The sequence below is a fragment of the Fringilla coelebs genome (assembly GCF_963513975.1).
Source record: "Fringilla coelebs genome assembly, chromosome: 4".
NCBI classification, from domain to species: domain Eukaryota; kingdom Metazoa; phylum Chordata; class Aves; order Passeriformes; family Fringillidae; genus Fringilla; species Fringilla coelebs.
Window position 1 is genome coordinate 26,143,741 of NC_140032.1, and position 25,204 is coordinate 26,168,944.

The 25,204-nt window shown below is 38.6% G+C and overlaps 1 protein-coding gene across 1 annotated transcript; it reads right to left on the reverse strand.

The window, feature by feature from the left end:
• Positions 1-5,458: 5,458 nt before the first annotated feature.
• On the reverse strand, positions 5,459-24,956 carry TXK (TXK tyrosine kinase). Its single transcript, XM_084204487.1, is given in 16 exon segments — positions 5,459-5,658; positions 6,992-7,149; positions 7,606-7,724; positions 9,740-9,804; positions 10,736-10,952; positions 11,657-11,828; positions 12,764-12,838; positions 13,970-14,097; positions 15,484-15,563; positions 16,378-16,432; positions 17,060-17,125; positions 18,125-18,330; positions 18,533-18,635; positions 18,849-18,900; positions 24,586-24,607; positions 24,611-24,956. Coding segments are annotated over 16 exon segments (1,680 nt in total). The 5' UTR covers positions 24,704-24,956; the 3' UTR covers positions 5,459-5,589.
• Between the last annotated feature and the right edge of the window lie 248 nt (positions 24,957-25,204).

The following is a 25,204-nucleotide window of genomic DNA, read 5'->3' on the forward strand; positions in this document are numbered from 1 at the left end:
GGAAGGTATTGTTCTTTATTAATAATAAAGCAGTCCTGTTAATTTTTATTCTTAGTGCAAAATTCATTTTACAATCCATACATATTTTTACTTCTAAAAATACTTGGTAGAGGATAGGCTGTAGGCAAGGGGTGAGAAACGTCAGAATGTCTCTTTTTTTGAGTTTGGACTTTTCTAAAAAAGAATATTAGATGTTTTACAATTTGTTAACCTGCCAGAGGCCTTGAAGATCGGTAACTGAACTGTGGTGCTGTAGTTCCTCTGTTGTGGTCACTGATCTTCCTGTCACAAAAAAGCTTGCACAGTCCATGGTTTGTTCATTACCATCCTCTTTGTTTTCCACTTTGTAAGTAAGTAAGTAACTTCAGCAATCAGACATGTGGTTGGTTACAAGCTCATCAGAAAGCAGCATTTCCAGTCTTTGGATATTTAAGTGTGAGTCCAAAAAGTTTGCCAGAGGATGCCAGCACTTCAGCAGTTAAAAACTGGTTTTGATCAACTGAAGTTTATATGCCATGAGAACCTCCTCATGAAGCAAGCTATGTGTTTTCTAATGTTCAAAAGGTTTAGTAGAAGACAGTTTGGATGGATAGAAAATTGTTCTGCCAAAGAAAGCTCATCCTTTACAAAAGGGTTGCTGCTTGTATTTCATATTTTTGTGTGGCATCACTGTTACCCAGCAAGAGGGACAGTTTCACCAAGAATTTACTTGCCTTCAAATATAATGACATTGTATACATTATCAATTTGGAGTATTTTTCAACTTGAGTGATGAAATTCACAGCAATTCTTTGCTGTTAAAATGCTTGTGTTAAAAAAGCTTCAGACAAGAAAATCTGCTAACAGGGTTTCATTACTTCTTAGTTTATGTAGAGAATACTTTGGTTTTATTGACCAGTTTCAAGCTTCAAAATCTTAATAGTTAAAAAGAAGTAATACAAACAATAAAAAGACTAAAGATGGAGGGGGTTTTTGTTCTTTAACAAAAACTTGAATTGCTTTTCTGAATTACACAATTCAAAGAATAACTGAAGAAAATATTGACTGTAAAAAGAGAAAAAGAAATACTTTTGCATAGTTTGTGGCCCCTTTATTTGCTTATAGAGTCATCACTGTGATGTGACCAAATGAGTTATTTGTAAGAAATAGCAACCAGTCCAGTTCTTGAATGGATGTGCGTTGGCATTTTTTAAAGATATGTCATAATACTTTCTTTGAGAAGGCTGTGGACTCCTTATATACCAACTGCTGGCAATAATTAGCTTATACCAAGCAAAATTCCTGTATTTTCTACTGGACCTGTGTATTTGCTATTACACATAAATAGCAACTAATAATAAAAGAATGTTATTTTCTAACAATGTCAAAAAACCAAAGTCAATAGTTATATTTTCATGGTGTAAAAGAAGTCCATCATGTTAGAAATAAATTAGATTAATTTTTTGTATAAAAACATTTGTCGTAAGAGATGCTATTTTTTTAAATGTTTATATTTAGTTACTAGTTTGGAATAACTTTGATTTTTTAAAATTTCAATTATGCTAATATTTCTCTTGTAATAAATTATTCATGGTTATGTACTAAATTATCTGTGTTTCTTAAACAAGGGATTAAAAAAGAGTATCATTCATATTTCTAAACCAGAGAAGAAAACCTGAAGCATGTGCATCTCACAGCCAGTCTCAGTGGAGAGTGTTTCAGTGAGTTGTCAGGTTTTCCAGGCAGTGAAATGAAGAACACTATTTAAAGTAATTAGATGTGTTTTGGTATGTAGGGCAAATGGTTAAGAAGGAGAACAAAGCAATCCTCAGAGGCAATATATTGCTAACCAAATTACAGCTTTTAAATGCTGATACTAAACAAATCTTGGCAGCTACTTATTATTACCATATCTCAGGACAAATTAATGGGCAATTAAGTTCCTTACATAGCTGCACCAACCAAATTTAGGTAGGTCAAGAAGACTTGGATAGGTTAAAAAAATCTGTACAATTTTGGAAGGAAAAACATCAGTTATTAGTTTCTCTAGAAATCTGTTCTACCATATTCATTTTCCAGCCACACTTGAAAGAACCATGCTACTAAAAAATCTTCATCCCAAAGGGTACATATTCAGAACTTCAAACTCCACTCATCAGGGTTGCCTCCTGGAGCTATAATGGGGAATTGCATACTTCTAAAAAATGCCATTCTCTCATTCTTTAAATTCCAGCAAAATAAAACTGGCACGTGTGCTAGGGAGTATCATTCCAGCAGGGCAGGTTTGCAGTAGATGACTCCTTTTGGGCTGGTTTTAAAATGGTGCCATGGTTCAGAACATGGGTGGGAGGCTGGGCAGGAGCCAGACTGGTGGTGCATGGGGGAGGAGGGATGGTGATGTGCTTTGGTGGGCTTGTAGGGCCTCCCATCTGTGAAATCTGCTGGGAGGAGAGGGATGGAGGCAGGAACTGGTCTGAAACAAGTCTCACCAGCCCTGTACACACTAGTTATTGGTCTGCATTGCTTCTCAAGAGTACTTTGATAAGATAATTCAATTCACTCTCTGAAAATAAATTCCATTTTGTCAATAATGCATCTTTTTATAGAAAAGACATGTATCCTATGTGGCTGGCTCACAAAAGCTTGGGGTTCTGCCTTTTTTTCCTCCTATCCATAATACAGACTTGTTCCAAATTTTCTGATATTTTCTGGTGTCTTCCTGTATGGAGGTGTCTCCTTTACTGCTTTTTCCAGATCTCATTTTCATCACATGGAAGTTAAAAAAAAAAAAAATGAACGGACATTTCTTTATGGTCAGTGACAAGGATGTCGCTCACTATTCACCCATATTTTGCCTGTTAGAATATGGTTGGAATTTGAACTAAGCTCACAGTCACCATGAGGTCTAAGATGGCCTACTCAGTCTTTATGTAAGGGTGTAGCTGTTCTGGTAAATAAATACACTGTAGATACCTGACCTTTGTACTGAGACCATTTCTTGCTGCCAATTAAACAGTTTCACTGACTCTGAAGCAAGTTCTCATGCTTTTTCATTCATTTACTGTCAGCTTGATGATAGCAGGTGTTAAATTTATTCCGTGTCAGAATGTTAATAACAGCTTCTTCAAATTTTTCCCCAAGAAAATCTTTCCTACAGAAAGATTATATTGGGAAGTGGAAGCCTGGTAGGCAAGCATTATTGGCTCCAGTTATTAGACCAGCACGTTTCCAGGATGGGTGGAAACATGAATATGGGTCCCATAGTCACCATGGGACAGCTCAGTGAGAGGCAGGAGCAAGGTGTTTTGAGTACATTAACCTAATGGAGCTGGTTTTTACTTCATGGTGCTGTAACATATTACACATTAACTTGCAGTAATATGGCAAAACCAGTTTTACAAGAGCTGCTTAAAAAGATGTCTCATATATTATTCAAAGTCCCCATTTACTTTATATTGTGGAGAGAGCTTGAATTTCACATTGGTAGTGCATCATCTGCTGAAAAGCTTTGTACTTCTGTGGCCTGAGCATAAACTGTGGTGAGCTCCATGTGTGTACTGTGTTGCTGTCTCTGTCTCAGCTGAGAGGGAGCAGAGCCAGGACAGCTGACCTGAAGTGGCCAAGGGGATGTTTCACACCACAGCACATCATGATCAGTGTACAACCCGGAGGAGAGAGGGAGGGAGGCTGGCTGGGGCTGCTGGTCACTGCCTGTGCGTGGGCTGGGCATCGGTCCGCAGGGAGCGAGCCCTGGTCCTGGGCATCACTTGTTTCTTTTGCCTTCTGCTCCTCTCTCTTTCCCCTTTGAATCGCTATTGCTGTTGTTACATTGACTTTGTTCCAGTTATTAACCTGTTCTGATCTCACCCACAAGTTTTACTTTCTGTCTCTCTGTCCCACCAGGGCAGAGGCAGGGAGCAAGCAGCTGCGTGGTACTGTTGCCAGCTGGGGTTAAGCCACAACAATTACAGCTCTGCATTTAGTCATAGGTCTGAGAAAGGGTTGAATGCTCATAAATAAATTGATTATGAAAGTAATCAATTCTTATGGGAAATGACATGAAATAACAAGAATATCATGGTTTACTTGATGCAGAAATCCCTTAGCAGTGTGTTTGAAGGTACTCCCGAATGTTCAAACAATTGGACTAACAATTTCTTTTCCCAAGGGTTGATAACTATCAAAATACTATTGCAGTAAAGATGACTGATTACTCCCAGGACTATGTTTGATTATGAGATGCCATCATCCTTTGGAAATTCCAAACTTTGTGGGATTTTCTATATTTAATGTTAATGTTACAGTTATTTTTTAAATTTGGAAATAAAAAATTAAACTGTGACTCAAGTTGTGACAAAAATTAAATTGAACTCATCCTTTATCTAGCATGTTTTACATATTTTGTCTACAAAACCCTATAAAACTAAACATTGTGATGTATTTACCTATAAAAAATTCACAATGCAATCACACATTTCCAAGAACATGTTTATTTGCAACGATCTGACTATTTTGTGTCGCTGTAGGACACGAAAGAACACACGCACACACCGCTCTCAGGGTGAAGAAGAAAAGAGGCAGTTTATTTTCTGACTCCAACATTTATAGTTTTACAAAGGTGACAGTGGATTGGAGGGTGACAGTGACACCTCTCCACAGACACTGGTTTAACCAACAGTCTATCAACTCTCTCCTCCTCCATAAAGGAATGCAAAACAATGAATTGTTTACAGAAAGTGTGTGAGAAAGTTCACTACAAGAATGTCAACATCAGAAGGCTTAGAGAATCTCAAAAAACCAGGGCGACAATTTTGTTTTAAATAATTATGAATTCCATCTACCTTTCCTTCTCTACAGCATATTTGTGTTGACCACAGTTAAGATTTAAAATTTAAAGTGAATAATAACATAGGAAGTAGGGGTACAGACGTGTCCATGTAAGGTATCATGGGATCCATCTGAGCTTTACTGCCAGGTTCCAGTTTTAACTTGCCCATGAACCATCCTGGCCATTTGCAAGGGGAGGGCTGAGGCACTACTTTATCCAAGTAGTGGGTCCAGGCACACGTGTGGGCACTGCTCCAGCAGCCAGTCACTTAGCTGGCTGTCCCTTGGACAGAGCCCTGCTCTGCTACTCCAGGATGCTGGATGCTCTGCAGTGCACAAGGATTTGTCTTTAAAAGTGACTAGCCAGAGCTTATCAGAGGTTCTTCCATCATTTTTGCTCTGCCAATCAATATTCCACGGTGCATGAGTCATTGTAAGTATAAATAATGTAATAATATTGATGCAAGAATCAGTGTAACTCTGAACAAAAGAATGAATAAAAATATCTATAAGGTGAGTAGACTTGGTTACTGCTTTCCAGTCAGATTTTTTCCCTAACCATGAAAACAAAGCCTTGAGTGGCCCAAACCAGTGTCCTGGAGTATCTTTCTCAAATAAGAAAAACTGTGCCAGGACCAAACAGCTGCTTCAATATGCAGGATGCTGGTAGTACTGTGATTTAGGTAGAGACCTCTCCAAAAGGTTGAGGTTTTCTGTACCAGCTTCATTAGTGGCATGCTTAATGCTAACCTTTCAGGAAATATATTGGTGTAAAATCTGTGGCTATGTCATCTCTGTTAGATCTCTGAGGGTCACTGTTAACTCTGCAAAAGTAGGACGTCCTTCAGGTTTCTGAAAAGAAAAGCAGAGGATAAACTTGTGTTAGCAGATTGGCTGATTACAGTACCAGACTTCAGAAATTAGATATAAGTACATATGAGATAACACTTAAATATTACAATTAATTTTATTAATGCAGATGAAAAAAAAATTGTAATTTTAGAGAAAAATAAAAATCTGTTATTCATGACACCAGCAGCATGAGCACAAACACTTGTAAAAAGATTCCTGAAATTTCTTTATACTTATTTCAATTCTGGATCAGAATTCCTATGGAATTTCTCCCTGCAGTAGGTCTATGGAAAGCCCTACCTGTCAAGAAAACATGGCACTCAGGAATGCTTCCTGTGTTTTTGAAAAAGGATATTCACTGCTGTATAATTTGAAGTGCTGCAGCTCAGTGTGGAACAAACTCCTCTCTGGTGGCAGACAGGAAAGAGAACTTCTTCCCCATGATCTCTCTGCTGGCTGGCACCCCAATGGATGTTTGCAGTAAGCAGGCAAGCTGGATGCAATTTAGATTTCCATCTCTTAAGCTTTTTTTTTTTACTCAGGATTTAAAAATTTTATTCAGAGTTGTAAGGTGGGAGATAAAGGAGACAGTGGTAGCAGGAAGATACCCCAGCTACTCACTGTATATTTTACATTTTTACATTTTGCTGCCTGTGATTTTACATTAAAAAATTGCACACAAAGCTCTTCTGAAAGGACTTTTAACCTAAAAAAAAAAGATGCATTTCTTCTAGACACTAGAGAAGGAGCATCCTTAAGGGATTAATCAGATGGAGTTGATGAAATCAGTGTTTTGTTACCAATATAGGAAATAATAGGTGCTGGACAAATGGTGACAGAACATGAAGTACTAAATCAGCTTGGAGAAGGTGAAAGGTGCAGCTTAGGAGCTGTACTGATGTACAGAGATACTGATATACACTTGAAAAAGGCGTTTCAAAATCTCCTTTTAGTGGCCATATCCACTTGGTGTATGAATGTGTCATCATTCAGAGCAGATCTAGAGAAAGCCATGAATGATACAAAGGCACAAGAAAGGCATCCCATTGCACCCAGCAGAGAAACAGGACAGCAGTGGCATGTTCCAACCCTGGGATGCTCTAGAGCTATTGTACTGATAGTGTGCTCTGTATTTCTTAGCTGCACCAGTCAAAAGAAGCAGAGGCTTGTAAACTTTGGTGTAATTTGTGAAAAACATACTCGGAGATGCTGAGAATGCCACTGATGTGAAGTAAGGATTTAATGCCTTGAGCCTTTAAGATTGCTCTTACATCCATGTAAAAAAATAAGAACAAAGTAATACCTCAGGGGAAAAAAAAAAAGGGAAACAAACCTCATGCCAGCAGCTGTACATGACTTTGTACACAGGATGTGATGCCAAATGCGGTCGATAAAGTCGGTTACCCTGAGAAATCTCACGGACAACTTCAGCATTTGACTTGGTTTCAAAAGGCATTTTGCCTTCTGTGAAAACTTCCCACATCAGTACACCTAGGAATGAACCAAAATAGGTTTAGGACAAAACAAAATATGACAAACCCACAAGCTTTTAACAAAATTAGGAGAATAAAAAATATTCCTGATTCTTCTGTGTTGAAAAAGGAATGAAAACATGGGCAGCCTGAGCTGAATGAAGGATGCAACCCAAACAAATTTCAACTAATATAATTCTGCTGTCTTTTGAATCAGCTAAGGTGATGGCCCATGAAACTCAGATGAATATGTTTGGCTAATGAGGACTCATCAGAAATACACGTTTTAGTCAAAATCTACTTTTTAGGTGCAGAACCTTTCAAATGAAAAATCCATTTGTCCAATATAAGCAAACTGTGAAAAATGGGAAGGACTGAAGCTTAAGATAGGTAGTATGGGTAAAAATTTACACTTTCCTAAATCACATCAGTAGTTTTAGGGAAGCATGGTTGCCCTTTCACCTAATGAACTCACCAAATGACCAGACATCTGATTTGCTGCTATATTTTTTGAAATGAAAGACTTCAGGAGATGACCATTTGACTGGAAACTTGGCACCTGAAGAGCTGATATATTCATCATCAATGACATATCTGAAGAATTAGAGGAAACCACATATATTTGAATGAGAGACATTTCCACAAATGGTTTTGAATTCTAGAAAAATAGTATCAATTTGGGAACAACAAAATTATATCACTATTTTAGTATAAAATGCACACACACAAAAAAACCCCATAGCTATGCACTTAAAGACATTTCTGTTTAAATGAATGATTTGGATTTTGGATTATTATCAGAAATATGTCAGAATAAAGCATTTTGGTACAAACATAAGAGTGACAGGAGACAAGACAGTTATTATTGTCATCTTTTGGGTGCATATCAACAAGACACATCACCATGGGCAGGAAAATCAGCAGCAATAAATAATTAGTCTTTTTTTTAAAGGATCCAGCTTTTCAACCACTTATTCTACCCAAATAAGACTCTTGCTGTCCATCTTCACAGATGCCATATCAGGGACACTGTTACCAAAGCAACACACAAAGAAATGTTCATCACATTCGAGGCAGCAGTTCTTGTAAGTGCACTAAACTAATTATTTTTCCTCAAGCTCATAGGAGCTCACCTCTGGGATAAAATGAAATTATGTGCCTAATGCAGGCATTTATAGGACAACATTTTAAACGATTACTAGGCTGACCCCAACATCCTTATGAACTCTGTGCACATTTTCTGAGTATGAATGTTCCTGAGCAGATCACAGATGTGCAGTACACATTTATTCTCAGGGAAAGAATAAAGGTAATTTTTTAAAGCACCTTTTAAAGGAGGTCACATTGAAATAAATAATCTTTTTGCCTCCCTTTTTCGTTTTGGTGCAGGCACAGAAACGTGGCTATTGAATAGGGAACATATGAAATAGCAGTACAAAGTAGTCTGTAGTAGCAGTTGTGTGAGCTCTGAAAAATTAGGTTGTGTTCCCATCATGTCTTCACAGCCTCCCCAAGAGAGTGAGTCCTAGAGCCACCGCACTGATCTCCACTTTGTGGCCACAGTGAGCCTTCAGGTCCATTATTCTTAGGCTGGAGCCTGACAGCCACCTTGGTCTTGCTGTATTTTCTCAGTCATTTGGACGAGTCCAGAGCCCTGATAATGACCTTGCCCTCTTGGGGAGCAGTACAACCATGGTCCAGGATAGCCCTTTGAAAAACAAGTCCTGAGCTATAAACTGCTAGGGTGTTGTAAGCCTGAGGTTACAAATAGGAGGCAAAACTGAAGGAGCGTGGCTGTGCTGACCTAACGACTCTCAGCCACAAAGTAAATGTCACCACAACCTTCTGCTCAGAGCCACTGACTGTCTTTCAAGCTCATCTGCCTCCTAAGTGAGCTGATTCACTCTGCTAACCCCCAGAAAAACCAGCAGTAAAACACAAAAGTGGAGAGCTTTGTGCTGGGCTTGCAAGAGGAACAAGAACGAAGACATCCCCTTTGGGCAGCATTCATCATTTGGCCGGCTCAGCTGTGTCCTCTGAGGGAAGTCTGTGAGGCTAGAGCTGTGTTTCTCAGGCTGGTGCTTGTCAGAGTTGAGAGTGCTCTCTTTCCTCACTTTGGTTCTATCACTAAGCAGAAAAACCACTTCCCTGCTAGAGCAGCATGTGTCACACTTCCTACCCACATGGTCCTCCTTGCATCCTGCCTCACCTCATCCTGCCTCACCTGCCTCCAGAGTTCAGCACCAGCTCCAGTTCTGTCCCTACCAACTCTCTGACCTGACCTCCATCCTGCTCAGCAAAGTTGGGGAACTTCTTTCTTCAGGCTTCTGGCTGCCCTGTGCACTCTGGGCATGTCTCTGTCCATAAACACCTCTGAAGTTTACCTGGCACTTTGTTTACCTATCTGGCACTCACCAAGAGCAAGAGGAGGACACGACACCCAGTTCATGGTACAGTGGTTAAACAACATAACAATTTTCATCAGGATTCAGAAATTACCCACAGTGGGATTCCCCAAACCAGTGAAGCAAGCAGTGAGGTTAACTAAAGATCATGCTGCAGCTGGCTGAGAAGAGGTGCTCACAAAACCTTTGTCAGTGGCCTCGTACCTTGCCATGCCAAAGTCAGATACTTTAACCACGTGCTCCTCATTGACTAAACAGTTTCTTGCAGCCTGGGGAAAATGAGAGAAACATATCTGAAATCTCTGCTAAATAATTTTAAGAGAAATACAGCAGCTGATTATATTTGTTCTAGCTCATGCTGTTTATATCTGAAAGGAGATTAGTGTATTGGTCAAAAATATTAGTGAATTTTTGTCTCTGAGCCAGTGCACATATTTCACTACACACACGTAACACCTAGCATCTTATATGCTTGTAGTATGAGTTGCAAAATGTTTATGAATTCTTAACAGTGAAAGACCTTTAGGCTGCAGAGTCTAATGTTCCAACCAGATATTTTCCTGAGCATCAATACTAGGGACAATTAGTATAAATTTTAAAATCTGTTTTGTGATGTTTTCATTACAGAAATCAGGAACCTCCTGGTAATTTTCAAGATTTTACATTTCTTCATGTAACTAGGTAGGAGAAGAGGAAGATTTCCTCTCAACATCCAAATGTGAGCATTGAAAAAGTATCAAGGAGTAAAGAAACAAACTCCCTTCCTCTAATTCCCTGCCTATGGGCAGAAAAGCCACTCATATATCCCAGCATTAATGAATGGCTGTAGGGAGCCAAAAAACATAGATAGAAAAATATTTCAATTTTTTTTTAAATTCTCATTGTTGCTGAACTTTTGAAATGCTGTGGTTTTGATTGTGTTCTAATCACTTTCACGTTGAGATGTCATAATACCAGATAGTTCCATGTCAATATCCTAATTTTCTCTGACCTCTCAAGGGGTTTTTCTAAAGGACAAACTTCTCTCAAGTAGTTTTTTGAGCTGTCCATGAGCAAAACAACAGCTGAAAAGTTTGGGTTTGTCTTATTGGATCCTGCAGGGCTGAAGTCTTACAGGATACATAGTGTCCCATAAAATGCAACAGCACATTCTCTACTGCAAATATTTGATAAGAACCTCAGAAAACCTATTGTACTTACCAAATCACGGTGAATAAAGCTGTTTCTTTCCAGATATTCCATCCCTTCACAAACGTCCTGGCACATGCTCAGGAGAACGTCCCTGCCGAGTTTCCCCCGCCTTTGCCGAAGGTAACTGAGCAGGGAACCATTTTCCATGAATTCAGTCACAACATAGAGGGGTTTGTGATGTGTGCACACTCCATAAAGCTGGACCAGCTTTGGGTGGGAGAGCTTCCTGTTTAAAATCACATTTCAGACAGGTTTAGATTTGTTCTTGGCAGGTAACTAAACATTTGATTCTCTTGATGGTTTTGAAAAATATTTTCACTACTTGATAAATAGTGTCCTATTCAGCTGTCTTCAGAGCTCTCCCAGTACTTAGCACATTTCTCTCTACAAGTTCCTACAAAAAGTTCACTCTGTGAACTCATGATTGTTCATGAGTTATAGAAATGCAGGGAATGCAAAGCTTGATTTGGTTGATGCAAATTGGAAAGGTCCAGTTGCACTTGGTTTGCAGGCAGGGGCCTTGACCCTGCAAGGGTTCGTCTCTTCTGGGCTTTGCCAAGACCTCATGTGGATACTTCCCTAATTTGCAGAATTTTCAGGTATGGTAATACAGTTTCTCAAAAGCTTTAGTTGGATAGAAGCTCTGCCAGTGTTCCTAGAGACACTGAGTTATGGATTAAAGAACAGTTGTAGGAGCACAATTACATTTCCCCAGAACATTTATACCCCATTGAGCTCCACAGTACAAAGCAAGGCACACTCTAAAGAAAGAGTCTGGTCATAGGAAGCATCTGCATCAGCTTGGTTCAGACCTTTACATCAGCCTTTCTGTCCCACACACCCACCCCCATCAAGCTGCTTTGTTTGTTTGAAATGGAATTAGGTTATACCTATTTCTTGGAAAACTGACAGAATATCTTTTGTACTTACATCATCAGTTTGGCCTCCTCTATGAAATCATCTTCAGACATTGCACCTTCATTGATTGTTTTGATGGCAACCTTGACAGTCTCTTTCCATTTACCGAGATAAACAACTCCAAACTGCCCACGCCCAAGTTCTCTCAGTAACAGCAGCTCAGATGGGTTTAATCCCCACTCCTCTGCAAAAGCAAGACAAAATGTCAGGAGGGTCAGGCCAGCTTTCCTGAGCCATGCTCCAGGAAATACACCTTGCTGATGGCAGTTAATGAGCACTGCAAAGCATCACACTTGTTCATCAGCTGTAGCATGAGTTTTAAATATCTGAAAATTTCCACTGGCTATATATGTTTACATATAAATGCGATTTTACAGCTTAAAGGATTTGATTGGTAATTTTCCTTAATGTAGGAATGTCTGAGGCTTGAAGATAAGGCAAGTGTTTAGCTTTGATTACACATGCACTTTGATATGTGATGTTTTTAGGTCCAAACCAGTTCCAGATGGATTGTAGGGCTACAGAAATAGTCACTGGCTATCTTTATTGTAATAACTACAATATTGTAATAACTACAATAGCTTAACCCTTCAGAAATATTAAGCCTTAAGATTCATGGGAACATGAAAGACAGTATTGGAGGTTCCTGTTGTCCAGTAGATGGTATGAGATTCCTGATCTATGTACACAAAACTGGCATTTATTGTTTGTTTGTTTGTTTTAGTACCACATAAGGTTCCATTCTTATTTTAAAACCTGCAGAACTGACAAAGAAGATCTTCTCCATAAACAGTATTAATTTAAGGTTTCAGTTTTGGTTTCCTAAGCATTTACAAAAATCAAATAGCCTTTCAAAAGCTATTAAACGTCTATTTAAGTCTTAGGTTTGCTTAGAAAAGTCCAAATAGATCTGAATGCTCTGGTGGTTGTAACAGGAGCACAGCAGTCACTGCACAGAAGCAGCTGAGTCAGGGGTCTCATTTGGTACTGACACCTTACACCGTTTATCTGTTTATTATTACCAAGGAATTTCACAGATACAACTTAATTACTAATATAAGCTAAATTCTTGCCCAGGCAGACAGCTAAATCTCCTTCACAAGAAGATAAAAACTTTACCATAACTCAATCCTGCTGTTTCTGGTGAAGTGCGTCCATCGGACCCGACTGGATGTCGGAGACGTGTGATAAGACCTGTCGGGGACAAAGCCACAATATTCTGCTGACAAATTACCTAATTTTAAAATATGCTATATCATACCTCTTCTCAAACAAAACTCCTTGGAATCTGACGTAAATTTCTTATTTCCTGAAGTTACAGTTTGCTCAGATAAAACACCACAATGAGAAAAAATGGAGAAAGACTATTTAATAGGGCCCTGACTACAAAAGTATTTCTATTTTCATATTGCCAACAGTAATACTCTTGCTTTTTTGTACCATGATAGTGAGCTTAAATGAACTCTAAAATACTGTATCCTCAACCTAAGCAGGGTCTGCCCACATGACTTCCAGGTTTGAAATATTTTTGTGTCTCATTTCTTTTCTTTGCATTTATAAGCCAACAGTACTAGTGAATACATCCTTCACTAAGGACTCCCTGAGTTCATTGATTCTTCCCACGACTACTTTTAGGGCCAATTCTGCTACAACTGTTTCCTACAATTCTCCTCCCTCCAGCAAAAGGCTCTGCCCATTCCCATATATTCCTCTCTAGTGGAAGGGATCTCCGTGTGCTTTCCCATCTTCCCTCATTCAGAGTAAAACCATTTTATATTGTACTAAAATGATGGGCAGAACCAAGGTTATTTTTCATGCTAAAAATTATAAAAATTATAAAAATCTGCCATCAGCCAACTGTTAGAGATATCTAACCCTGGTAAGCTGAAAGTCAATGTTAGAGAGTCCTTGTGAGCACAAGGACTAATTCTGCCCTTGATTGTTTGTGGTATGGCTTGGGTTTTTTCCAAAATCAGTAGAACGCTGCCTGCTGATGCACAGCACAGCTCCTGCTTTTATTAGATTGCATGTATACTGGTCCTTGTCACAGACAAAAAAAGAATTATGGTCAAATTACACCCAAGTAACATTCAGTCAAATGTGAACCAAGAGAATACAGAGCAGCCTTTTATTTTTGCTAAACTCATTTAATACATGTAGACAAGTTTGGGAGTTTCTCTTCCCCCATGGTATACATACATGACAGCTATGACTTTGCCAGAAAGAATCAAGGCATATTTGAATTTATCAGAAACACTTGTGTCTCTTTTTATAATGAAAGTATTAGAAAAAGATGCAAAACTGTTATCAGCTTACATGCATTACCTGCAGCGTTGTGTTGATGATACTCGATGAGCTCAGGAATGGATGAGAAGGTATAGTTTTCTGCTACATAATATTGTCCTGAGTGATTTTGTTTAATTTGATAATGTAGAATATCTCCATTATGACTTCTGAAATCAACAAAGCATTGTAACTTTCAGTTTTTAATTTTATAAAAATAATTTATCGTATAGATCTGCTTAAATTTCACTATGGAAACATAGAAAAATCTGAAAACTTGGGACACAGTTCTCAGCTTAGAATGGCTGTGTGTACCAATGGCTACTGTTTCAGGAGAAAAAAAAAAGATTCCACAACTGGCTCTTTCTCCCAACTTTGGGAGATAGTTGCACAATGCCGTTTGTTGCCCAAGTATTTTTCACCCATGTATCATTGCACTCATAAGAAATAGGCACAGGGTTTAAGAAATGTTCCTTTTCATTTAGTATTTATTTGAATATAATCTTTTAAAATTATAATGTTACGAATTACCTGCATTTTCTTCCAAAAAACTTAAACACATATTCATGTATAGCCTGTGCTTAAATTTTCAGTTCTATTACTTCAAAGGGTCTTCACTGGTGCTTTTATTTGATACCTTTGTTTTTCTGTATTCTCATCATCTGTCTTTTGTGCTTTCTGTATATTTTGCTGCCCATCTATCCCTGCTTTCTGTGACACTCAAAATTAAGCAGTTTCATTTGCATTTCAGGCTGTGGTTGCTGAAGGTTAGTACTCTAAACTGTGGACACATGGTGACAGCAAGCAGAGATCATAAAACAGACACATGATACAGTCTGCATTACTGAGTCATTGTCAGAAACATCAGAAACTGAGCCTACAGAAATTGTGAGTCTGTCCCCAGCACAGGGATGGTGGGGAGGGCTGGCCCCATATTTCCAAGGAGGGAAGGGAGGGAGGGAGGGGAAACAGCAATGCCTTAGCTCCTCTCACTTCTGGCTTGTTGTAAGAGGGAGAGAAGGAAAGCAGACACCGTTGATATAGGGGGGTGTGGGGGGTGACGAAAAGGGTATAAGACAGCTTGAAATAGGTTAAGTCAGTGGTGTAGGTGATACAGGCAAGTGTGAGTCCTGTGGCTGTTGTCTGGAAAAAGTAAGATTGCACAGTAGGGGTGAGGTGATTTTGGGAGACAAACAGGTGAAGTTTGAGGACAGCAGACTCTGGGATGGATTTGCAGTGCACAGAGCCTGTGGAGAAAGGAAATAGTTTGGTGCAGTGGCCAAAGGCTGTGGCACAGTTTCCACAGCAGGTCATTTCAGAATTTCAGTGAGTGCAGGTAATCTTGTCTTGCCAGGACATTTGCACACTGACTCCCAGATCCACCGCCCACCTTGATCTTTTCTGCACACAGGGTGATTAACTCTGCATGAACAGCATCCCAGTGGTTCCCCGCTCTTGTGCACTGCATGTCCAACCTACCCAGTTATTCTGAGGAGTCTGGAGGAAGCTTTTCCATCCCCACTTGACCCAAACCCTAACCATGCAGAGGAACTCACCCCTTAGCCTGCGAATACATGGACAGCGTAAGAAGACCCTGCCGGCTTGAATCTCTGACAACAAACGCACCTTCTTTGGGCTGAAAAGAAATCCAAGTAGAATTATTTTATGCTTTTGAGCTTCAGTAATGCTCCCTTGAGACAGGACTTGCAGCTGATTACCTAATTCTGTAGAATACCTGTGACTACTTGGGAGGAAGATAAAGAAGTGGAGAACAGGAATAGATAGCCAGGTACATGGCAGAGCAAAATAAATCAAAAGAAAACTATAAGTGTCAGAAAACTTTTTAGAGATAAAGTAATTTAGCTGAATTATACTATTCAGTGTGAGGCAGTGAAAATGCTTCAATTTATTAAACAATCAAATTGTACAAATCACTAGGAAAAAAAAAATCCAGTTAAAACAATTCCATCTGAGATGTTCTTCCTTGGTCCTGGGCCTGAGCAAAGCCCCAATGAGTATGACTGAGTTAGGCACTTTGGTACCCAACAGGGGGTAGAATGCAATGTGAATTGTTTGCTCTGGACTTAAGGAAGATGCAGGGGTTTGTTAAATTCTGCTAAACCCAGAGCTAATTAGCTTACTACATGGATTTCAGTTTTTAATGTCTAATGCAACAGACAAGCACAGCAAGCCACATAATTTGATTTATCTGGCATGGAAAATCTACATAGAATTTGCTTGGGCTACAACTTCAAGCTTTGTGAAGTCTGGATAGTCTGCACTTTACACTTACACCAGAAAGCCTTTTCATTTTAAGGTAGAAACCTTAAAATGTACTTTCTATCTTACAGAATACTAAAAAGATTTTGATTTGACTGTGATAATGCTCTTGATGCCTCTACTGATTGGTGTTTTTCAGTACTGTTAGCTCTATGTGTAAGCTGAATTACCTTCTGGTGCAAAAGAACTTCTGCCTGGCTTCTGTTCATGTTTCTGCAGTACCACCTGCAACAAGGACATAACCTATCCTTAAATTCAGCCAGTAAAAATGAATGTTTGCTTTGTTTCACAGTTTATTAGTTGCATTATTCCAAGTCAAAAAACATGTTTAGAACAATCATTGCATATGAATATATCTTAATTTGGAATTATTTAATTAGACCTTTTTTTAGAACTTTTTGGCCCCAATTTACTGTTACTAAATATTAGCTAAACAAAATGAAGAAAAAAACAAAAAGAAACCCCAGGAAAAAAAAAATATGCCAAACTATGATGAAATTTACAGTTCTGGATGATGAAGCTTTCTTCTCTACAATTTTTCAGAATTTTAATCTTCTCTCCAGTAATTTAAATTTACAGTAGTTGGAATTAGCTACATGATCACAATAGGCAAAGATCAGAATACAGAAACATTATGCATTGGGTCTACAGAAACAGGAAAAATCTGGATTCTGACACTATGATTCATGTACATGAATGTTAATTCATTTTAAAAGTAATATTTTGTATTTTAAAAAAAGCTTTTGATAAACATGTTCATGTCTAGTCAAAATTTGAAGGATCAAACATTAAAATGTATCTCTGCAATCCATTTTTAGAAATAAAAGCCCAATAATTTTCAAAGGTACTTACTTGTATGTTTCTAAATTGCTTTTCTTGTTCTCAGTGACATAGTTGCTGGGAATTAGACCTTCATTCCTGAAACAACATTTTGGGAATAATATTATGATATGGTGTAAAAGATTAGCAGGATTAAGATATACATCATCCTTTTGTTGAATTACAAAGGTTCCTTATCCTAGGAGCTATGTTGCTAGATACTGAATTCCAGCATTAGAACTGAATAAAAATTTGAGTCCTTTCATCCAGGCACAACGTTTTTGTCCCACGACCGTGGATGGCTACTCAAATGAAAAAGACAGATGGTATAGGCTGAGATTTAGGAAAAAAAATTATTTTTCTTCTGAACCAGAAGCCACCATATTTATTTCTGGCCTATACAAACCTCCTATATGAAGAAATACAAAGTGTGTGCTTGCTTATATGTTCAAAATAGTTGTCAGTATACTTTTACTGAAAACATGAGTTGAGAAAAAGCATTTTAAATATTTAAAGGAGAAATCTGAAGGGAAAGGAGATGGTTATAATATAACATACAACCATTCCCAATATCAGAGTACAGGATATACTGAAGATAATGCAAAGGAGAAACAACACAAAACAAACATTAGTGTGGAAAGGATCCTAACTGAAGTTATCTAGTCCTCTAAAATAACCAGGTATTTTGGGGAAGAGGTTATGTTTCAGGTAACCATAATCTCTATGGTTTCATAAAGTTTTTACATGTACACTCTCCACTGTAGAACACTTGAAATGTGGAAAGCTGGGTTTGCACATGGCCCAGAGCCCAGTGATTCACATGGTCTTCAAACACCCTTATGTTGCTCAGGACTTACTGAGTGTAGGGCTTAACTCTGAATTCCCAACAGATTCTAGATTCCCTGTCCATTTCTGGGGTGCCAAGCCCTGCTGAAAGTCTGCCCAGCCAATCTGTGTGCCTCATATATGGCAGAACACTATCAAGCCTGTTCCTAAATAGTCTCAGAAGTCTCATTCTATCTGCCCACTTTGGCACAGGTTGCTTTAGACTTTTTTCTTCCTGTGTAGGGAGATGGAAACAGACACCCTCTCTCTTACCCATGTCGGTCTCTTGCCTTCCACCAGAGGGGATCATACTGTTCGAGGATAATGTATTCTTCTGATTTCTTGAGAGGCAGATCTAAAGGCCCTCTAGCAAAGAAGTCATAGAGTGCAATAACTCTGGGTTTGTTCGTGTAGTCTTCAAAGGCCTCAGGAGGCAGAGGAGGCAATGGCTTGTCCTTAAACTGTAATTCTCTCTTGTGCTGCTGAAAAATCAAAGTATTTTTCATAACTAGTTTTTTCTCTCTACTATAGATTGCTTAGTTACTGATACTCTGTAATTTTCATGCAACAAAGAACTTTATATGTTCAAGAGCTAGTTACTCCCCTGCTTATTCTGACACTGAGCCACTGTATGTCAAATCACTTCAATTCTCTCTTTTCACCTGCCAAAATGTTACTTACCCCACACTTCCAAATAGATTCGTAGGAAACATCTGGTTGTGAGGCAGAGTACTGGGTCACCAGGACAGCATCAGGGTCCAGGTTCACTTTTGTTCTCATTTCTCTGATTTTGAAAAACATGAAGTATTTGTGTGAATGTGTATCTGTAAACATCTACATAAAAATATCCATGGCCATCCATGCCTTCCTTCATTAGATATGCAGAGTACAGTGTCTTTAAACTTCCACATATTTGCTCTTCTACTGCAAATAGAGGGATTTTAAGTCCTTTATGTGTAGATATTTAATTACTGAAAATCTTAAGCATTTCACGTACCTTTCTTGCACTGAGCAGCAGCAGCAGCAGAAAACAGACTGGATGGTGTGATCTGTGAACAACAACAATTTCCATATTTGCAGTGTTCCTGTTTGTTTGCTCACAAAACTTACAGAATTAAGGACTATCCTATGTGCTTACACCCACTGTTATCTCTGTCTTGCTTTGAGATATCTAGCAAATCATTATGGCTGAATTTGCAGCCACCAAAACCTCCAGATCTTTCCTACCACAGTCCCCCTTACAATGTTTTGGCAATTATGAGGCTATATGTATGAGCTAAATCAGCTCACTAAATCAGCAAAAATAAATAATAAACAAACATACATTATTAGCCAAATTCATACCAATTTGACTGATTACACCACCCTGCACAAGCTCTACCTAGTGCAACAAGGGGGATGAGAATCTTATCAGGGACAGGAGGTGGAGAACTGTCCCCTTCAGCACTGACATAATTTTTAGATTATTCAAGCCAAATACAAAACCATGCTTGCATGACAAGCTTTTCTTTATTTTGAGGTTTATTAAAGGAGCCACACTTTATTAACTTCTTTGAATTAATACTGATTTTCCTGTTTCTGTTGCAGCCATTAATATAATAAATGCACTAGCCTAAGTTTAAAGTACAGAGAGAATATGTGCTTTGCACATGCATGTCACGGGGCTGATAATCCTTCTTTATAAAATTTTTTCTAAAATCCAAAAGACATGGGATACATCATCACAGACATCAAAAATTTGGAGTGAAACCAATCTATCTTGTATGTGCAGCACAGAGGATATGATAGTAAATATGTTGTAAGGCATTAAGAAGATTTGAATGAGGTAAATAAATGGTTGACACTTGGTCCACTCCTACCCAGGCTGAGATGTACCTTCCTCAGTTTGTGTTCCCAGACCAGTTTGAGCTAAGCTGAAGCAGTTATGGTCCTGTAGTCTTTCCCTCTGCACCTCATCTCATCTCAAACTGGGCAAGACAGGATGATGAAAGGGCAGGTAATCCCTTGCTACTGGGTCAGTTCCCTGAAGTCTCACCCTCATGCACCACCACTGTGCAGGTGGGAGGGCAGCAGCAGCACCTGCAGGACAGGCTCGGGTTCTCAGGTGGAATGTACAGTCTTTTAAGAAGCATCACAGCCAGGCATGGAGAGACAAGGTTCCCCTCATATTCAGCTGCACTAACACAAAATAAACTTTATACCCCACTATAATGTGTCCTATTTTTCTCTGCCGCAGAGGTCATAGTTTGCAAAGAGGCCTCAGGTTTTTATTTGAAATAGACTTCCCAAAGTCTCGGAATTTTGCTGCTTTGTATTTTGTTAGTATTTCATATGATATTTCTTTATACAGTCCCACCAGTTCCTTCCACATTATTTGTTTTGCCTTCATGGCAATTTTGCATTGTCGATCCTAATGACCTAATCCAGCCTGGAATAAATAGGATGTCCCTTCTGGTGTCCTGTGAGACTTTTTGTCACTGCCTATTACCAACTGAAAGCCAAATGTGCTAAGAGTAAGAATCTTAGCATTCAAACCATTAAGCAACCTTACCACATTATGAAAATGTAATTATTTTCCCTGTGAAGGTACACAGCATAGCAAATCTTGTGCTAATAAAAGAAGTGAGAATGTTGGATATCCCAATGATAAGACCAAATCTAGTTCTTAGTTGGAAGTGCCCTGTCTCATTAGTGGTTTCTTTAGATCGTCTTAGAAGTCATGGTGAAGTTTCCCTTAGACTGTTGAATCCTGTGAAGAATCTATTGTGTGGGAAACAGATGAGCTGACAGTAGTCAGAAGACACCATCAATTGTTTGATAAAAGCTTCCAGTGACAGCTGTGAAAAATGCAGCAATTAAAAATACCCAAGCCAGCTGGCAGCAACAATTTTCTTCAAAGCAGCCAGACTAAAAAGATATTGTCGATGAAGTTGATTTGCTGCGTAATTGTCCAATGCACATTGAATTGTCCCTTGGCCACTTAAACCTGCCTCATAAATAGTCAACACTGTGGGTGAAAAAATGCTTGGGTTTCTTTTATTTCAGCCAGTGACATGAAGTTTAATTAATGTCGATAAAGTATGTCATTATTTGCAAATAAGAACAATATATTTGAAAACCTGTTTCTTCTCATTGAACCATCTAGTCTAATTAAATACATATTTCTCTTCAGTTTATCTGTCCTCCATTTGTAAATGTAAATGTAAAACATTTACAAGAAATAGAGCACTGCAGACTTTCTTTGTAACACTAGAATAACCTTCTAATTACATTTTGAAGATTTGGCTGTTAGCTTGAAAACAAGGGGTTCAGACAGATGCTATGGATGCGTAATTCTGTCTTGTTTTCTTTATGAGCCCAGTAATTTGAGTATATTTGCATATATGATATTGAATATTTATCCTCTAGTCCTATCAATAAAACCACAGAAAATGTATAGGCTGAAGCTGTAATTGTGATGTCTCTCCCTGGGACATGTGCTTCACTTGGTGAGCAATTTTTCCAGGGGTGGAGTGTGTAACCTAATAAAGATGACAAAATAGGAGATGATAAATTCTGCAGACTGTAAGTTAAGGCTCAGATTAGATTAAGGACATGGATCAGACAAGACCACGCTGAACTGAATTGCAGCATCTGGAGGAGCAGCACAAACTTTGCACAGTTCTGCCAAAGTTTAGTTGTCCTCATTCACTCCATTGGAGTATTTTAAGAGAGAAATAACAGCCTATCAATCCAGCAGATATCACCCTAAAGCAGATAATTTCCAGTTCTTTGAGAATTAATTTGTCTTTATACATCTTTTCTCAGCAACCTCAGTCACTTCTGAAATTCTTTTGTCCCTGCATTACCCCTAGAGTATTTGTGGAATTAATTCAGTAGAAATTAGTACAAGTGTAAATTATTGCAGTGCAAATGTACATTTCTGCTCGGAAATTTGCCAAGGCTGCTAGGAAACATTATCAAAGCCCACAGAAAAAGGCCTTCAGCTCGGCAGAGCTAAGTCCTACTTTAGTTCAATTGACTTAAGGCCAGAAGCATTGACCTGATGGCTTGGAATTCCAGTTCTCGAGCAAAGACTCATGTACTGATCTATGCATTTTACACCTTCCCTGGTCATTGGTAGCGTCTTGACTTTTCCCTCCCGATTAAATTCATATTTATTAAGTTCATCACTTCAGAAACCAGGCCCAAACTGTGATGCTGCTTCAGGAACACTTGGCCAACACCACAGATGGGGAAAGCTTTGACACACTGAGCGAATAATTTGATTGAACTTGCTCTCCTTGTGGCCAAGGAAGATGCTGATGCTGAGGGCTGCAGAGCAGTGCGTGCTGTCACGCAGCAGGAAGATGGCATTTCCTGCCTGACACTTCTCACCCCCACATGCACTCTCTCATGTCTTGTGCTCTTCCTTCCTTTCTCTTTTCTCTACACCCATCAGAAAAACTAAGAAATAATTATAATGCTTAAACTCCTGTATTTTAATTTTTCAAAAACGCAATTAAATTGAAAATAGATTCTTAGAATTTACTAATTTAAACTATTTCTTCTTGATTATCCCTTCTGCTAGATCACTGAAATAAATGGAACTATTCTATCTGATCTCCTCTGATTTTTCACCAAGGTCATTCTCCTAAGCAAAACACTGGATTTATCAAGGAGTGTTAGTGTCACATATTAGCAGGCCTTGATCCCCTGGTCCCCAACTCAAGTAACCACACTGTTCATAAAGTAAAGATTAGTCACCGATGGTATCACAGAGAGTTGTGCTTCAGCAAGGAAATCACATTTTGGATTCCATATTTGGAAGAGAACAGAGAGACCAGTTAGATTTGCCATGTTATAAATTACAGACTGCTTGGGCAGGACACAGGAAAGAAATACAGGCTAAGAGGAAGAAATATTCTATAATTTTTAACAGCAAATTAATTTTGAAGTCTGTTAAAATAAAGTACTTAGGGAGCTATCAATTATTTTAGATTCCGCTTCTCTGTTTCCGACCTAACCAAAAAGCTTCCCAGAAATTTAAAAAAAAAAGTTATCTTGCTTCTTTTAAATCCATACCAAGGAAGATTCCTCCAGCACCCACAGCCCCATCAAATCTTCCAGCTCACACTCCCTGGAGTTCTATCAAAACACAAGCTACGTACACACGTTGCTTTGATCCTTGGGTACACCATGATGGAACAACTAAACTCAGTCGTTTAAAACCTAGGTTTAAATTAAACAAGAAGAGTATTTGAGGTGTTGCATCTAGAACTTGCCATCTTCCTGCTTCAGCTGTATTGAGAATTTTTTATTTCTGCAATTTTTGATGAAAGTTTGCCACCTTAGACAAAGTTATTTAACACAGTAACAAACAAATACAGTGCATTTCACTGCTAATGTGTAATTTTTCTTTCTGGAAATGAGCAGTTTAGGAGGAAGACACTCGTGTATAAAGCAGTGTCACATTATCTCCCTTATGTCAGTCAAGCAAACAGAATCCCAACACTGGCACAGAGCCATGACAGTTCTGTACATCAGACCTATTAGGATGCTCTGTTTCAAACCAAGAAATAACCATGGCACAAGAAGCATGTGGCTAAAGTAAAAACACTAGGAAACCAGTGTTGAAGCTAATCTGACAAATACTCAGCCTAAAAATGTGCAGCTGACATTTTGATAACCAACTTTTGAGTCCTGGAAATAAATCTATCTGTGCACAACAGAGCAGATGGGATGCAAGAGGAAGAAGAAAAAGATGGGTCAGCTGTCAGAAACAGCCATTTGCTTAAGCAGCTTAAAGAGAGTCCCATCAGAACAGAGAAGGTAGAGTGAAAATACATTGTGGCCTGATACAGTCCCACAACACCCAGAGTACACTTTGGGTTGATAATGTTGTCTGTATACATGGCAAATTCACACATATATGTGCAATCTTCTTCCCATCCTCAGTTGTTACTCACCGTAAATGGCAGCTTTAGGAAAGTAACATCAAAGACAAAAGCAACAAGTTAGAAATTAATTTTTACAATTTGCATTTTATAACTTTGCTATTTCACTATTTTCTTCATTTGAGTTTCTTTTTCTGAATCAGTTTCCCAAAGCACTACTAACACTGAAGACACTCCAGCCCATGTCTAAGGTTTGCACTCTTCCATCATTTTTTGCTGGAAGCTCTTGCTCTTGCAATGGAGCAGAAGGTTAACTGTGTTCAACACTACAAACTCAGCTTCACCCACCAAACCTTTGCTGTAATACAGTGTGCCTTCCAGTCTCATCTGTCAGTTTTCAACATTACTACAAAAATCAATAACCTGGTAGAAAGCCACAGTAAAGTTTACTTCTAAAAGCATTTTAAAATACAAGCTTTCAGCTTTTGGTGTGTGCAAGCTGAGGCTTCCTGTCTTTCCTGTGAGTTAACTGTACTCCGAGGAAAGACAGGCTTAGTTCTACCAAACTCTCTATCCATGTCTCTGCAGTTCACAAGTTTAAGAACAGTATGTGGAAATATCTCCCTATCTATATGTAAAATCAGTTGCTTTGCTAAATCCGTGATACAATGGATTCATATTGGCGTGGTAATTTTGAAAGTCCAGACAAGCAGTCTTAACAGAGATCCCCTTAGCAGTGCAAGAGAAAGTAGATTCTTTCTACTATTATTTAAATACTTCATTTGTGAAGTACACTGCTGTTGCACAAAACAAAACTACAAGATCAAAAGATCAAAATACCCAGCCAAGTTTACTTACAGGTAGAAAGAATCATGTCTGGTTATCCGTCTATATTAAAAGGAAAATGCAAACCTCTCTTCATCAGCTGTGCCAGTAAAACAGCCCAAACTGAGCTCTCTGCTCTGATATGAAGCATGGTAAACCACAAATATTGCTTGACCACGCCTACTCACCTTTTATTTTAAAAAAAAAAAAAAGACCCAAACAGAGTAGAAGGAGAAAAAAGGGTCTGCTTTCTAGCATCAAAAATTATATAGGAAAAAAAAAGTTATTAAACTGTTACCACTAGGTCTAAGTATTGTTTTAAAAAAAAGTAAAAAACCCACAGCAGATATAAATCACAGAACGGTTTTGTTCACATGCATTTTTGACCCCAACATTTGACAGAATTCAGTTATAATAAAAATGGGAGGAAGGGCTTAAGGGTGAGTGAACTTCATCCTGAAGTTGCTTAAGGGTGAGTGAGCTCATCCAGAAGAAAGGATGGTACAGCATTTCAACTTGCCTTTGAAAACACCCGGAGAGTCAGCAACACAGCTGCCTCCAGAGGTGCTCTGGTCCTTTCTAAAATTAGCCACCTAAGGCTACATTCAATTTAAAAAAATTTATTCATCTAGAAATGGGGTGCCTCAGAGTT